The sequence below is a fragment of the Ruditapes philippinarum genome, unplaced genomic scaffold (genome assembly GCF_026571515.1).
Source record: "Ruditapes philippinarum isolate M1 unplaced genomic scaffold, ASM2657151v2 ctg1558_1_1_1_1, whole genome shotgun sequence".
Taxonomy (NCBI): domain Eukaryota; kingdom Metazoa; phylum Mollusca; class Bivalvia; order Venerida; family Veneridae; genus Ruditapes; species Ruditapes philippinarum.
The window spans coordinates 174,391-188,665 of NW_026866998.1; the positions used below are offsets into that span (position 1 = coordinate 174,391).

A 14,275-nucleotide genomic window follows, 5' to 3' on the forward strand; every position below is an offset into this window, starting at 1 on the left:
TTTTAATACTTTCTTGATATTGAAATGGAGATGTAACATGATTTGAGCCGCGTCATGACAAAACCAACATAATGCGTTTGCGACCAGCATGGATCCAGACCAGCCTGTGCATCCGCGCAGTCTGATCAGGATCCATGCTGTTCGCTATCAGTTTCACTACTTGTAATAGAATTGGTAAGCGAACAGCATGGATCCTGATCAGACTGCGCGGATGCGCAGGCTGGTCTGGATCCATGCTAGTCGCAAACCCATTATGTTGGTTTTGTCGTGACACGGCTCATTTCTTGTTCATTTCAAGCTTGTCCCTTGTGTTATACATGTACAGACAAACCAGTGCCGACGAGGAGTCCGAAAATGGCCTTTTTTTATACAATAGGCCTTAATTTGAAGGTTTATCTATACTTTTTAATCTATAGAGGGCTGTCAAAGAGTGGAATTTTTTACAGAATGGTTCTTGTTGGGAGGTGGTATTTAAACACAGGTTTACACCTGTATATGTTAAGTCTGATTGAGTGCACTATGGGTTATAAATGTATGTGAAGGAAGAGTGGGACAGGGTTAAGCTAGAGTACTTCTAATCTTGGGAGGTCTTATTTTCGAATTCCACCGGAAGTGGGGGTTATTTCGGCGTTCTTAATCCACACTGGTGGGATTAAGCATTTAACTTTTTTTTTGTTGAACAACATTCAACAGTTGATAAAACAATTGATCCTAACTTATAAAGACGAAATAAACAGAAAACCAACAAAAAGAGATAAATATGCCTACATGTATCTCACCGATTCAGCCGTTTAAATGATAGCACTTATATCTTACTATTCATCCTCTCTCTAAATGATAGCACTTATATCTAACTACTCATCCTCTCTCTAAATGATAGCACTTATATCTAACTACTCATCCTCTATCTAAATGATAGCACTTATATCTAACTACTCATCCTCTCTCTAAATGATAGCACTTATATCTAACTACTCATCCTCTCTCTAAATGATAGCACTTATATCTAACTACTCATCCTCTCTCTAAATGAAAGCACTTATATCTAACTACTCACCCCCTCTCTTCCCGTCGGTACATGTATGCACGTCGTTGGTGGAATCTTTAGCTCGGGGTTACATTTAAGGCGGCACAACTTAGTTTACATAAAGTTTTCTGTCGATGTCCTGACTGAAGCCGATGAGAGTGGCCCTAAAATGGGACCATGATGACGAAGAAGTTGTGTCAGGGTGCGTGAGCTTGAAAGGCTTTTTGCTGGCTACTGTACATTTAGATTCTCATTGGACGCCGTACAGTGTTCTATTTTTTGGCTAAAAATTCATGAACATGAAGAATATAATGTAGTATTATTTTATATTTCCATTGTGACTTATAAGTCATAATTTATAAATGTGTGTACTATTTAGATCTACATGAATATGTATAATTATGGAGTATTTAACCTTTTGTGCAACAAATATCAAATGCATTTTTTCTTGTTCTGTTCTATGAGAGAATTAGTGTTTTTACTGTTCTGTTATTGTTTTACGTTTCTTCTTCTTTCATTTTTAAATTACACAATCCTTGACTATGCAAATTGACGGTGGAGAAAATAATTTACAGAGTTAGCTACTGTAATATTATGGTGTACATGTAAATAAGAAATTTCCGCTCAGTCGATTATATCAGTTAATAATAACTGGATGACAAAGGTAACTTCTATTCACATGTTCTCGTGTATCGCATTATTGTAAAGTTATATACAAGATAACAAAGATTATCAACAATTTTTCTAATGCGGTTTTAAAACATATTATTTGTTATGATAAAGTTTTTATAATGTTTGAGCATATTTGTGGCCACCTACGTACGTGGCTAAATTAAATGGTAATTTATATTGTTCACGTTATCAATTATTTACTTCGTCTATGAAAGGCTGCTATCCATGCATGATATTGGTAAAATCCGAGCGCACGCTAGAGAAGTTATACGGTATATTTGCCCAAACTGTAGCTCGAGTAAAACGAGCATTTTGATTGGCTCAGCAGCGATTCGCCCTTGGCAATCATTGGTCACAAGTAGTTCTCTGTGAAAATTGACCTGTTCGTCTTGTGAAAAGTCGAACAAAGAAAGCGAGGATTGTGTGCAGTTTTCGTGCAAGGAAACTACATAATGGACACAGTTATTGTTTATGCAAGAGACATACTAACAGGATTTTAATCGTGAGTTTTTTTTGTTCTTTTAATCATTGTGCAAAATCGGTAGTAAACGTGGGAACGTTTGCGTGTTAACAGCACGACGTGAGGAATGTAATATGGTGGGATATATATATATTTTACATTTCTTACAGTAATCTTAAATGAGTCTACACGTTATGTGTTAAAAGTTTGCTGTTTATAAGTGGTTATTAGAAAAAAATGGGGAAATTATATGTGTTGATTTATTTTATGTAAAATTGCTATTGGATTTGATGTTTTTATCATGCATAATTACGATTTAATTGGATTTTAATTAGATTTTTTTTACTCCCAAGTCCGTATTATTTTATTATCAGATTATATCCAAGAAGAACAAGATTCGCTAATCTTTTAGATGAAATTATTTTGAAATGTTTCAGTGAGCAGAACAAAGCCTCTCTAGGGTTAGTGTAACTAGACGAGGGATTATATTGATCAAAGTGGTTACGGATTTGTATTGACTTATGATAAGAAATCATTTGATACCGGCAAATTTCCGTTTTAATAAGGAAATTTGCTTCGTTCAAGCACCGAATATTTTACATAATCATGAGTTCATTTGAACATCATGCTACTGTAGACAAAGGTTTAAAAATGAAAATAAAGCGTAAGAACTTGGGTTCGGACAAAACTGAAAAATCTAAAAAGGAACAAAATAAATCGGAAACTTTGAAAAGTGATTCAAAACAACAAGGTGAGAGCTCTCAGAGCACAAATGGAATGCTAACAGATAAATCTAGTAAATTATCTTTGTACAGTGATAAAGACAAGTCTCCGAAATCCAAGTCGACATTAGGAAAAAAGGATAAAGGAAAGGACTTGGTCAAAGGTGAAACTGCTGGGGCCACAAACAATTCTAGTGTAAATGGTGTAGAGAATCTGTTTAACCAGTCAAGTTCAATGGAGCCGAAATTGGGTGAAACGGCTACAGGGAAAAAGGAATGTATTCCGGACCCATACGAGTTTAACGCCAAGGTCGAGGACGGTATCTCCATGCCAATGAAGAAAATGAAAATAGAAAAAGAAAAGGTCAGTATTTTTTTACATCTTTATATATTAACTAAGTTTAAATTGATACAGTTCAGGATTAAGTGCAAAACATTTGTCTATTTATTGTGTATTTACCCTATTTTCTTTGTTCAATTTTAAATATATCAAAATGAATGCCAGTATTGGTTTTAAAAAAAAACTGTATTTAATTACAAGTTACAATGATTTATGACATTAACAGAGATCCATCTTCTTTAATACAGGAATATAGATTTATAATATAACTCTGTCTAGGTATTGGGATTTTATTGGATTTATATATATCTAAATAACAGTTTCTCTTAATTTATTGCTTTCTCTTCATGAATTACTCAAGTAAAAAAAAGAAAAGGAAATGAAAGGGGATAAATATGCAAAATCATGATTTTTGTATCTGACACATTAGATGTTGATCACACAGCTTTCATTTGGTAAGAATAGCTGAATGGTATTTCATTTTGATACTACCTGGCATGTTGCCAGCCTAATTTATTATCCATTATCAAATTTATGACAACTATGTTATAGCTAGGGCAGACTTGTTACAGATGAGATATATATATATATATACATACGAAAATATCTCTAAATATCTCTCCTTTACTCACTTATCCGAGGTGTACATAAATGCTCAAATGGTTTAATTAACAGGTACAAATGTTGTGCAAATTGACTGTTATAGTAAATCTGCCTAACAAAAGGCCTCTGGGCAACAAATACAGTGACTAAGTACAGACACCTTAATGATTATGAATTTTTTTTTTATATTATCCTCAAAAAGGGAGATTCTCTGGTTATTTTGAGTATCTTGATTAAAATTTTAAAAAAAGTAGAAAAGTAAGATTCAAGATTTAAAAAGGGTGGTTTAAATGTTTATATATAAATATACTGAAGAATATTATATTACAATTTGTTAGCTTTACCTGAAAAAAAATATTTGTAGAAGAATTAAGTTATATTGAATTGATATGAAAAGGCACTTGTTATTGGAAATCGATTGACAGGTTTTTAACCCTTTCCCCCATGAGCATATTGTGAAAAATGGCCATTTTCACTGAAAAGCCTCCTCTCACAAGTTCAAACTGCTATGAAACTATGAAAAATGCTTCAATACTAATCAAACTTGACACAAATGTTGACTGGACCATTGCCTTTGTAACGACATGCTCAGTCTTAAATTTCCTGTTACCATGGCAACGAGGGGACATCTCAAAATTGCCAAAAATCACTTTTTTGCCTCGATTTTTTCCATCAAAATTTATTTCAAAGTGCTGCAACTTCTCAAGGGATTGAGATAGAGTCAAAGGCTTTTCAGCGTTGGTTACACGTTATCTTATGATCGACCTGGGGTCATTTTAAGCCTCTCACAAGTCCAAAATTTTCTTGGCGATGAGGGGGACTCCGCCCCCCTTCAAACCCCCCAAACAGAAGGGGGCACATCCCCCTTCTGGCAACCCCCTGATGTAATATTTGGATGGGGGACGGCGCCGAAAAAATGGTCAATTTTTTTAAACAACATTTCTCAAACGAAAAACAGTGTTTGGGGCCTAAATAGGGCATTTTTTCACTGTCTGAGGCCTCAAAAAGGGGGGGGGGGCAAAAAGCCGTCGAAACACGCTTATATAAGGGAAAAGGTTAACAAAAAATGATGATAACCTTGGAACCACCCAAAATCTAGTTTTTCCATGTTAACATTTGGTCTTTTACCTAATTTTGGTGAAAAATTGTTGTTTTGTAACATTTATAATTTTTTTAGTTAACCCTTTCCCCCATGAGCATATTGTGAAAAATGGCCATTTTCACTGAAAAGCCTCCTCTCACAAGTTCAAACTGCTATGAAACTATGAAAAATGCTTCAATACTAATCAAACTTGGCACAAATGTTGACTGGACCATTGCCTTTGTAACAACATGCTCAGTCTTAAATTTCCTGTTACCATGGCAACGAGGGGACATCTCAAAATTGCCAAAAATCACTTTTTTGCCTCGATTTTTTCCATCAAAATTTATTTCAAAGTGCTGCAACTTCTCAAAGGATTGAGATAGAGTCAAAGGCTTTTCAGCGTTGGTTACACTTTACCTTATGATCGACCTGGGGTCATTTTAAGCCTCTCACAAGTCCAAAATTTTCTTGGCGATGAGGGGGACACCGCCCCCCTTCATACCCCCAAACAGAAGGGGGCACATCCCCCTTCTGAAAACCCCCTGATGTGATATTTGGATTGGGGACGGCGCCGAAAAAGTGGTCAATTTTTTTAACAACATTTCTCAAACGAAAAACAGTGTTTGGGGCCTAAATAGGGTATTTTTTCACTGTTTGAGGCTTCAAAAAGGGGGGGGGTCAAAACACGCTTATATAAGGGAAAAGGCTAACAAAAAATGATGAAAAACCTTGGAATTACCCAAAATCTAGTTTTTCCATGTAAACTTCAAATCTAGTTTTTCCATGTAAACTTCACCTAATTTTAGTGATAAATTGTTGTTTTGTAACATTTTATAATTTTTTTGGTTAACCCTTTCCCTCATATTGTGAAAAATGGCCGTTTTCATTGAAAAGCCTCGTGTTACAAGTTCAAACTGCTATATAACTATGAAAAATGCTTCAATACTAATCAAACTTGGCACAAATGTTGACTGGACCATTGCCTTTGTAACGACATGCTCAGTCTTAAATTTCCTGTTACCATGGCAACGAGGGGACATCTCAAAATTGCCAAAAATCACTTTTTTGCCTCGATTTTTTCCATCAAAATTTATTTCAAAGTGCTGCAACTTCTCAAGGGATTGAGATAGAGTCAAAGGCTTTTCAGCGTTGGTTACACGTTATCTTATGATCGACCTGGGGTCATTTAAAGCCTCTCACAAGTCCAAAATTTTCTTGGCGATGAGGGGGACTCCGCCCCCCTTCAAACCCCCCAAACAGAAGGGGGCACATCCCCCTTCTGGCAACCCCCTGATGTAATATTTGGATGGGGGACGGCGCCGAAAAAATGGTCAATTTTTTTAACAACATTTCTCAAACGAAAAACAGTGTTTGGGGCCTAAATAGGGCATTTTTTCACTGTTTGAGGCCTCAAAAAGGGGGGGGGGCAAAAAGCCGTCGAAACACGCTTATATAAGGGAAAAGGTTAACAAAAAATGATGAAAAACCTTGGAACCACCCAAAATCTAGTTTTTCCATGTTAACATTTGGTCTTTTACCTAATTTTGGTGAAAAATCATTGTTTTGTAACATTTATAATTTTTTTAGTTAACCCTTTCCCCCATGAGCATATTGTGAAAAATGGCCATTTTCACTGAAAAGCCTCCTCTCACAAGTTCAAACTGCTATGAAACTATGAAAAATGCTTCAATACTAATCAAACTTGGCACAAATGTTGACTGGACCATTGCCTTTGTAACGACATGCTCAGTCTTAAATTTCCTGTTACCATGGCAACGAGGGGACATCTCAAAATTGCCAAAAATCACTTTTTTGCCTCGAATTTTTCCATCAAAATTTATTTCAAAGTGCTGCAACTTCTCAAGGGATTGAGATAGAGTCAAAGGCTTTTCAGCGTTGGTTACACGTTACCTTATGATCGACCTGGGGTCATTTTAAGCCTCTCACAAGTCCAAAATTTTCTTGGCGATGAGGGGGACTCCGTCCCCCTTCAAACCCCCCAAACAGAAGGGGGCACATCCCCCTTCTGGCAACCCCCTGATGTAATATTTGGATGGGGGACGGCGCCGAAAAAATGGTCAATTTTTTAAACAACATCTTTCAAACGAAAAACAGTGTTTGGGGCCTAAATAGGGCATTTTTTCACTGTTTGAGGCCTCAAAAGGGGGGGGGGGCAAAAAGCCGTCGAAACACGCTTATATAAGGGAAAAGGTTAACAAAAAATGATGAAAAACCTTGGAACCACCCAAAATCTAGTTTTTCCATGTTAACATTTGGTCTTTTACCTAATTTTGGTGAAAAATTGTTGTTTTGTAACATTTATAATTTTTTTAGTTAACCCTTTCCCCCATGAGCATATTGTGAAAAATGGCCATTTTCACTGAAAAGCCTCCTCTCACAAGTTCAAACTGCTATGAAACTATGAAAAATGCTTCAATACTAATCAAACTTGGCACAAATGTTGACTGGACCATTGCCTTTGTAACGACATGCTCAGTCTTAAATTTCCTGTTACCATGGCAACGAGGGGACATCTCAAAATTGCCAAAAATCACTTTTTTGCCTCGAATTTTTCCATCAAAATTTATTTCAAAGTGCTGCAACTTCTCAAGGGATTGAGATAGAGTCAAAGGCTTTTCAGCGTTGGTTACACGTTACCTTATGATCGACCTGGGGTCATTTTAAGCCTCTCACAAGTCCAAAATTTTCTTGGCGATGAGGGGGACTCCGCCCCCCTTCAAACCCCCCAAACAGAAGGGGGCACATCCCCCTTCTGGCAACCCCCTGATGTAATATTTGGATGGGGGACGGCGCCGAAAAAATGGTCAATTTTTTTAAACAACATTTCTCAAACGAAAAACAGTGTTTGGGGCCTAAATAGGGCATTTTTTCACTGTTTGAGGCCTCAAAAAGGGGGGGGGGGCAAAAAGCCGTCGAAACACGCTTATATAAGGGAAAAGGTTAACAAAAAATGATGAAAAACCTTGGAACCACCCAAAATCTAGTTTTTCCATGTTAACATTTGGTCTTTTACCTAATTTTGGTGAAAAATCATTGTTTTGTAACATTTATAATTTTTTTAGTTAACCCTTTCCCCCATGAGCATATTGTGAAAAATGGCCATTTTCACTGAAAAGCCTCCTCTCACAAGTTCAAACTGCTATGAAACTATGAAAAATGCTTCAATACTAATCAAACTTGACACAAATGTTGACTGGACCATTGCCTTTGTAACAACATGCTCAGTCTTAAATTTCCTGTTACCATGGCAACGAGGGGACATCTCAAAATTGCCAAAAATCACTTTTTTGCCTCGATTTTTTCCATCAAAATTTATTTCAAAGTGCTGCAACTTCTCAAAGGATTGAGATAGAGTCAAAGGCTTTTCAGCGTTGGTTACACTTTACCTTATGATCGACCTGGGGTCATTTTAAGCCTCTCACAAGTCCAAAATTTTCTTGGCGATGAGGGGGACTCCGCCCCCCTTCAAACCCCCCAAACAGAAGGGGGCACATCCCCCTTCTGGCAACCCCCTGATGTAATATTTGGATGGGGGACGGCGCCGAAAAAATGGTCAATTTTTTTAAACAACATTTCTCAAACGAAAAACAGTGTTTGGGGCCTAAATAGGGCATTTTTTCACTGTCTGAGGCCTCAAAAAGGGGGGGGGGGCAAAAAGCCGTCGAAACACGCTTATATAAGGGAAAAGGTTAACAAAAAATGAAAAAACCTTGGAACCACCCAAAATCTAGTTTTTCCATGTTAACATTTGGTCTTTTACCTAATTTTGGTGAAAAATTGTTGTTTTTGTAACATTTATAATTTTTTTAGTTAACCCTTTCCCCCATGAGCATATTGTGAAAAATGGCCATTTTCACTGAAAAGCCTCCTCTCACAAGTTCAAACTGCTATGAAACTATGAAAAATGCTTCAATACTAATCAAACTTGGCACAAATGTTGACTGGACCATTGCCTTTGTAACGACATGCTCAGTCTTAAATTTCCTGTTACCATGGCAACGAGGGGACATCTCAAAATTGCCAAAAATCACTTTTTTGCCTCGATTTTTTCCATCAAAATTTATTTCAAAGTGCTGCAACTTCTCAAGGGATTGAGATAGAGTCAAAGGCTTTTCAGCGTTGGTTCACGTTATCTTATGATCGACCTGGGGTCATTTAAAGCCTCTCACAAGTCCAAAATTTTCTTGGCGATGAGGGGGACTCCGCCCCCCTTCAAACCCCCCAAACAGAAGGGGGCACATCCCCCTTCTGGCAACCCCCTGATGTAATATTTGGATGGGGGACGGCGCCGAAAAAATGGTCAATTTTTTTAACAACATTTCTCAAACGAAAAAGGGGGGGGGGGGGTCAAAAAGCCGTCGAAACACGCTTATATAAGGGAAAAGGTTAATTGAATATTTACATGTTGTTAAAAGCTTAACTTAAGTTTGCCAGAAATGTTTTTGAGAGAAACACAATTATTAATGAATGTTAACATGCTACTTTTAACACAATGGTTAAATTAATTTCATGTGGCATAGCGGTTGTTTTTCAAGTGCAAAGATCCTGTTTGACACGTAACAAGTACTAATTATTATGCTGAAAAAAAAATTCCCCCTGTGGAGGGCCCCATAATTGTGTAGTGGTACTCTTCAGTGAAAAATCAGTGAAATATTCAACAACACTGTCATTTGAGCATGTATAATGTTATCTGAGTAGGGGACAGATAAAGTTTGTTACAATATAAAGACTTAAAATGTCAGGTTCTACACTCTGGAAAAGCTCAGTTATTAATATTGTTTGGTTTCAAACTATTATACTTAAATAGAAAATATCTATAGTATATAATCAAGAATTCGCTTTGTTGAAAAATACAGATTAAATTATAATCTCTTTATCTGAGAGTACAGGTAAAGCTTTCAACGTGGCACGAAGTCAGTTTGATTTTAATAAAAACGGGATCAAAGTTTGTTTTTTGCACATTGATTATTTTGATAGGTAGAATTTCAGTTAATTGCTTGTTTAAGTTAAGCTTTTTAAGGTTGACTGGTCGGGCGTATGATTTGGCAACAATAAAAGAACAGTTTTACATCAGTCAGGAACAGTTTGAGGTAGCTTTTGATGTAATATTTCATAATTGATTCAGCGATTCTCTTGTGTATTGTCAGACTGTGTTACTACATTTGATTATATAGCCACAGACACCCACTTGTATATATATATATACTGAAAGTTAATTATATATACAAACTTTTACATCTTTTTACTAGGATATTTAGTGTATTGTTTCAGGAAATGTGTTTCCTGTTTCTAATAAATTTACAGTGTGTTTTTTCACTGATTTTTTTTTTTTTTTTTAGAGAAGATTCACATTATACCCCAATTGATAAAAATTATTATTAAAAAAAAAAAAAAAAATATCCCAGAACTTGTGAGTACTTAATTTTATTTCTTATCAAAACATCCGGCATTGCAGGTTTTAATATTTAATGAGTTTGTTACAAACTGAATAAATATAATTGTTTTACCGCACTAAATATAAAATGAAGACATAGGCTTTGTGAAATAAAGTAAAAAAAAAATCAATGGGGTTAAATTTTAAAAAATGACATTGGTTCCCATTTTGTGTAACCATGGTAACCATTGGGGGGGGGATCAAGTTTAGGTCAAGACATCATGGGCATGAAAGCTAATTTTTTTAATTTATAATGGTGTTGTATGAGCCATTTATTCAAACTAGCGTAGTCTTAGAAAGTTTAGGAAGCTTTTGGATGTAAAGTTAAGTCTCATTTTGTTTTCTTTCGTTATTTACAAAGCCAAAAACTTTTTTTGTAATTACCTTAAATTGCTAGTTTATCAAAGTTTGTGTGTGTGTAGAATTAACTAACCTCACAGGAGCTCAATTCATGTTTAAATTCAATGCTATTACGCAGGGCATTTATGTTTCATTATTTGGTTCTTCTTACACCGGCTCTGTTTTAAAACCTTCGTGATTAATAAATGGGAAAAAAATGTCAGACAAATTTCTAATTTAGTCCCCCTGGTATGTAGACCATTGAATCAATTTTAGGAACATTTTGAGTAAAGACGTATGGTATTTGGTGAGTGTCTATTGAACATTTTAATAAGATAAACTTCGGATTTAAGAGATTTGATTTTATCGCCCCAGTGCAATAAGCCATAAATTCCTACCTGTTAGATGATTGGAGATGAGGTATTTTACAGCTGACTTTAATTCATTGTTAATAGCACTTGATACGGTATAAAATCTTGTTTAAGTCTTGACTTGCAAGTAAATGGAGGTTTTACGTTAATAATAAAAATAAAAATTGTAAGCGTTATGGCATAGAATAAAAACTCGATTCATGATATTGCATAAATTTTTATAAGGTTGATCTTTAATATTTATGAATTTCATATTGATATTGTGTTAAGTTTATAAAAAAGATATCGCACAGTTGTTTAGCGAAAGGGTTATATGCTAATCCAGTGAAATATTTTGTAAGGGGAAAAAATGTAAAGTTTTTGACATGTCACTTTTGCATTACAAATATGATGAAAGTTGTTATTTGACTTTGTCTGATATATGAAGTGGAGGCCAGGGTTAGATGTGTGGGGAGCACGTCAAGGTCACGCAATCAATGTCATGGCAATTTTATACAAAGAGAGTGAAGAAAAAAAGTGCACCTCCTTGCGTAACTCATGATTCAGAGCATTAAAAAACCTTTGACTTCAATTTGTGGTACCTAAGAGTTAGGGACGTTTGACCTTTAGCTTGTGTGACCCAGTTCAGTATTCAGCAGCGATTTTCTTAACAAAAAATTTACCCTTAAGACATAGTGCAGATCAATTTTTAGTCATTACTCTTTTTTAAAATTTCTTTAAAAATAATGAACAATCTTGTCCAGATTGAGGGACAGAAAAGTCCATCTAAAATATTTAGCATGGTAATTTAGAGTTTTAAAAAAAATTCTTGCTTATTGGGATTCAAACTTAACACCTGTGAAAGTTTATTTCTTAAGTGATAAAGTTGGCACTCAGTAATGTTTTAGATTAATGTAACAGTTTCTGGAAAGAAAAGTATAATGTAATCAAATCAATATTTTGTTGAGGGAAATGCTAAATCCAATTACAGGAAAAGATATTTTACAGACATCAGTAAATTTGTGTACAAACTCTTTGACTTGATTCCTCCTGATTAATATAGTTTTTTTTTTTCCTAGCTATAAAGCGGGGAAAGAAAACTCACTTTGCAGGTGTAATGTTATACTGTTGCTACATTATTAAATTATAGCACATTTTTTTTTTTACTATGGTTTTGCATGGTATGCCAGTATTATTGAAATAAAAAGTATTTCTAGTGATGAAATAACCTCTGGTATTTTTTTACATTTAACTAATATTTTCACAGGCTGAAAAAATATTTCACTGCAGCATTATAGGCTGAATGATATACAAACCATATTTAATAAAGACAAACAAAAAATATCATTTTAAATTTATAATGACAACTGGTTAAAACAGGTTTTCACTGAACCGTGAAGCGTTAGTGTTTGATTGTTTAACTATTTTCGCTACTTTAAATAATACCTTATCTATATATTTATCTTATCAGATATAATCAGTAAATAGGCTTAATTGGTCATTCATCATGGCACTCCAGTCTTGACCATTAAACATGGCCCATTGTCATATCTCGAATTAAAATCGTGTGAAATGTAAATGTCCCCCAGGATATACTATACACCACAGCATGTTTGCTGTATTGTAAAGAAGTCGATACTTAGACCTAGCCTGTCCTTTTTCCTTTAGCCTTTATTCAAGCGATAGGCTATAGACAGTGTTTATTTGCCTAGTGTGATTACAAACTGTGAAATCTAAATTGATTGTAAAAGGCACTACACTTAACAGATTTTTCTCATTTTTACAAACTGTTTACTTTACCTTGAGTCACTCAAGGAGATGGTTGGACAAACTTATTTGTTAGAGATTTGATATTGTGATTTAGGAAATATGAGGAAAAAGGTGTGTGTATGTGTATTGTGTAGTTACAATATACAAAAGTTTTGTGCTCGCGATTGTAATGGAAATTTAACACATATGTCACTGTGTGTAGTGTCATTTCTGCATATATAATTACTCTCGACATGTGGTGAAATGATTAACAGATTTTCACATGGTTTAAAGAGCCGTTTAAATGTTCAAGCAATTGTTGAATTCGAGTAAAATATGAAGTGTTATGATTATGAACATGGTTTAAAGACTTTTTAAAAGCAAATGTTTTTGAAGGTTTCAATTAAGTGTAAAATATATAGTTAAGATCTGATTTTTCTGTACAGAAAGATAAGTTTTCACTGACGGTTGAATGTTCTAATTGTTGCTTATAAAAGACTAAAGTTTTTAAGTAAACAAGTTCTTCTCTTCTTTATATTAAATAAGCTCTCTTTTTAATCTAAACTAGATTTACCTGTAGTCAGTAGCCAAAATCTTTTTCCTATATCTTTATTTTGTATGTAAAGTAAATCTATATTTAAGTATTTTGATTCAGTAGCGCTTTGTGACTTATACAGTTTAAGAAATTTGTTACAAACAATGAACAGCTTGTGTGTCAAAAAGGTCGATGAAAACGAGTTGAGTTTTTTTACAATAAAAGGAAAGGTTATAAATTTTACAAAAGTATGGTTATTTCTGACAATAAATAAACATGACATTATAAATAGCTGCAGGCAAAAACAAGGATATTCATGTATTAATTTTTTAAACAAGTAGACCAGTTAATATATTGATTTCATGTCAATACCCGATTAAAGATAAATCTTAACTTTAATCAACTGATTCCATTTAAATAAATGATGCTTACTTTAGTGGACAAAATAATGTACTAACAACTAATCTTTCTATGTCAGTAATCCTAGTTAGCGAGGTTGCCAGTAAAAAGAGATAAATGAATTTAAAAAAAAAAAGAGATTTTTTTTTTTAACGCCATTCTATGTTCGTTTATTATCAGGTTGAATCATCGGGAAACTTGGCCACCTCTGCTGCACCTTCCAGTTCTACGTCACAAGGATCGCAAGATGCTGCGACTGATACTCGCGATGTTGCCATAGTAACAGATCCAGATTGCCTAGGTCCATGTGAACCTGGTACGCAGGTGACGTTGGAGGGTATAGTCTGGCACGAGTCGGAAAATGGTGAGCTTTTTAAACTGACTTATTCCGATTTTAAAAAATCAATTCTTAATCTCCTTAAAAGGTTATTTTTTAAAATGATTTATGTGTCGTTAATACACAACGAAATGGTTTTTAATGGGGATTAAGCGGTCTTTCATGATGTATAAATGCCTAAAAGGTGAAAAGGCATTTCGCCG

General features: G+C 34.8%; 1 protein-coding gene across 4 annotated transcripts in view; it reads left to right on the forward strand.

Annotated features, from left to right (window-relative positions):
* Positions 1 to 2,042: 2,042 nt before the first annotated feature.
* The window catches only part of LOC132734432 (zinc finger protein 608-like), a 42,612-nt gene continuing 30,379 nt past the window's right edge, over positions 2,043 to 14,275 (forward strand). Inside the window, exons 1-3 of one of the 4 annotated variants that reach the window (XM_060721170.1) lie at positions 2,043 to 2,201; positions 2,597 to 3,245; positions 13,916 to 14,099. In XM_060721170.1, the coding sequence (XP_060577153.1) occupies positions 2,766 to 3,245; positions 13,916 to 14,099 (664 nt within the window). In that variant the 5' untranslated portion in view covers positions 2,043 to 2,201; positions 2,597 to 2,765. Of the gene's footprint in view, positions 2,297 to 2,596; positions 3,246 to 12,768; positions 12,934 to 13,915; positions 14,100 to 14,275 lie in introns of those variants that run through there. The other 3 variants (XM_060721172.1, XM_060721171.1, XM_060721173.1) reach the window with 3 other exon arrangements.